Here is a 2,886-nt window from a genome sequence, read left to right as displayed (position 1 = left end):
AGATTCTTCACAAATTAATATTATCGAATGCGTGTAGAATGCTTCAAAGATAGTGTATTTTTTATGAATAGGACTGCATTTTTGAAGAATCCAAACAAGAAGTATACTTCTGTCTAATCGATTGTAGCATGAGTTTGAATACTATATGTATTCTTATTATTTTGCTCTTATTTAGATAAAATACACATACAACACACACATTCACTCATACTCATAATGTTTCGAATACTCTATGTAAAAATCCTTATTGTTTTGCAGTTGAGATTTGGTGTATTTCACAAATATACAAGCAATACAAATGTGTTTGAGCATGCAAAAAAGTACTATTCAATTTCTGAGAATCATATGCCTCAAGAGATAAACATACAAACACTTGAAACGTTGGGTAATTGGACTGTCAATGGAGCTTGGAATCAATCATTCACAGCCCATCCAAAGGTGAATGGTTTATAAAAAATATAGTACCATTTTAATTATTTAACTGTATTGTACGTGTCACATGTTCCTCACTATATTAAACATATCTCGATAGAAAGTTCCAGTTACAGGTGAACTTGTTATAATGGGAACCTATCCAATAAAGCCTTATTTTGAGCTAGGTGTCATTTCAGGTATGTTATTTTTCTAGTTCGAAGCTAAATTAAGAGACATAAATTGGAAGTTTATTTTTTATTTTTCTAATTTATTTATTATAAGTTTCCTTCCAATTTTCAGCTGATGGAAAACAAATGGTTCACAAGGTGGATCTCAACTTCAATAAGTGTATTCTTTGCCATGAAATGGGAGTTACAGAAAGGTACGTAGTTATCACTAAGGAGTTTACGTTTTATGTATTAAGCCTAATATGATAATTTGAAAATAAATTAAAAATAGTTAACTACATTACATGAGTATTAATAATGTTAGAATTTTTTGTAGCTCAGTGTGTATGAACTTAAATCCAATTATTATATATAGGTACAATGTGATATTGGATTTTCCACTAACTCTTGACCTAAACAGACTTATTAGAGGAAAACAGTAAGTATTTCGAACATGATCTTACGTATATAAAAAAAAATTCTAGTTATTCTACAATTTAATGAAATATTTTTTTTATTATATCCTTTAAATGATTTTGCAGATTAATAGAATATGATGAAGATGGTTATGCAAGAATTGGAATAATGCCACGTTATGGTGATGCTAATTCCATTAAATGGTTTGAAGTTGAACCATGTTATGTATTTCATCTAATAAATTGTTTTGAAGATAAAGATGAGGTATTTAAATTCTTTTTTAATTAGCTTGATCACTTCAAATTTTTTTATTATAAAACTTAAAAATTGCTTAACTAATTTGATTTCACTTTTTTTTTTTTTTTATGTGTAAAAGGTGGTGGTGAGGGCATGTAGATGTCGTCGATGGATTATACCAAGACCAAACCTCACAATAGATGAGGCCGAGTTGAGTTTGGACTCATCGAACGAGACGAGCTTCAGTAAAGATGATGTCGAATCATCAAAAGATCTTTTTTCTTTTTTTAATATTTGTGAATGGAGATTAAACATGATAACAAGTGCAGTGAAGATGAAAAATCAAACTACAGCTGATCATCAATTTATTATGGAATTTCCAATTATCAATGAACACTTCATCGGTATTAAAAACAAATTTGGTTATGTACAACTATTTAATTCAGAAACTTATTCTAACTCTGGTTAGTACTCTATTTTCAATTTGATAAAAGTTATCCCCTCACTAAATATTCCTATTTATTTATTTATTTATTTTTATTGAAAAATATTTTAATGTTACTAATTAAACTTCATTGTAACATATTATCTTGAATTTAGGAAAGTATTTACCAGGTGGATTTGCTAAATTTGGAGGGCTAGCCAAACTTCATTATGAAGAAAGACAATTTGAAATTTCTAAGGTAATTGCTACTTATAAATTTGTGACAATAATATTATTAAATATGTTGACATTTTCTTAAAGTGTAGAATTTATTTATATAACTGACATTTTTGTTTTAATGTTACGTTGAATTTATTAGGATGATAAACAAGAAGAATATGATTTGATTAAGGTTGAATATCACATTTTTCCAAAGAATACTTTTTGGAGTGGAGCTGCCTTTGTTCCAAAAGTTGAAGGTGTTGACGAGGATGATGGTTGGATAGTTGCATTTACACATAATGAAGATACAAATCAATCTCAAGTATGTTGATTTTTCGATTTTTACATGTCAATTTTCTTATAAAATATGTTAACATTCTCTCTCTCTCTCTATATATATATATGCAATTGTTATAATTATACCAAGATCATATTCTTCTTGTTTATCAATTATCATTTAATATCCTTATAGATTAAACCATACAAAGATTACTCAATTCGATCCATTAATATAATTAAACCACCAAAGATTATTCAATTCGATCAATTAATTTATCATGTTTATTTTTTTCATGCCCTTATAAGAGTGCTCTATTCGTCCCATTTTACAAAAACAGACTCATGTTTGAAGTAAAAATATTGTCATCAAAGAATAGTTAGTTATTACTATTATTAATTTATCGAATTAATTAATCTTTGTAAAATTATATATATATACACACACACACATATTTATTTATTTATTAAAAAGTAAAAATATATAATTAATTTTTTATTAAATATTATTAATTTTTAATACATAAATGACTTATAATTTGATCAATGCTTTTTTGATTTAGTATAATGGACAATTAATATAAAATAATTATTTTTAATAAAATGATCCGAATATGGAATGGGGAAAGTAAATTATAAAAATGGAAAAGGTACAAATATATCCTTGAACTTTGATAAATGGTACAAATATACCCTTATCACTAACGGAGGAACACGATCATGACATGT

The 2,886-nt window shown here is 26.6% G+C and overlaps 1 protein-coding gene across 1 annotated transcript in view; it reads left to right on the top strand.

Annotated features, from left to right (window-relative positions):
- Positions 1 to 258: 258 nt before the first annotated feature.
- Positions 259 to 2,886, top strand: part of LOC107847286 (carotenoid 9,10(9',10')-cleavage dioxygenase 1-like) — a gene marked incomplete at its 5' end in the record, with an annotated part of 12,264 nt that continues 9,636 nt past the window's right edge. The window contains 8 exons of the mRNA XM_047400302.1: positions 259 to 438; positions 533 to 611; positions 715 to 796; positions 958 to 1,020; positions 1,124 to 1,262; positions 1,375 to 1,699; positions 1,851 to 1,918; positions 2,072 to 2,203. Coding sequence (XP_047256258.1) covers positions 259 to 438; positions 533 to 611; positions 715 to 796; positions 958 to 1,020; positions 1,124 to 1,262; positions 1,375 to 1,699; positions 1,851 to 1,918; positions 2,072 to 2,203 — 1,068 coding nt within the window. The remainder of the gene's footprint in view (positions 439 to 532; positions 612 to 714; positions 797 to 957; positions 1,021 to 1,123; positions 1,263 to 1,374; positions 1,700 to 1,850; positions 1,919 to 2,071; positions 2,204 to 2,886) is intronic.

The sequence above is a fragment of the Capsicum annuum genome, chromosome 11, assembly GCF_002878395.1.
Source record: "Capsicum annuum cultivar UCD-10X-F1 chromosome 11, UCD10Xv1.1, whole genome shotgun sequence".
Lineage (NCBI taxonomy): Eukaryota > Viridiplantae > Streptophyta > Magnoliopsida > Solanales > Solanaceae > Capsicum > Capsicum annuum.
This window is presented reverse-complemented; position numbering and strand designations above follow the sequence as displayed.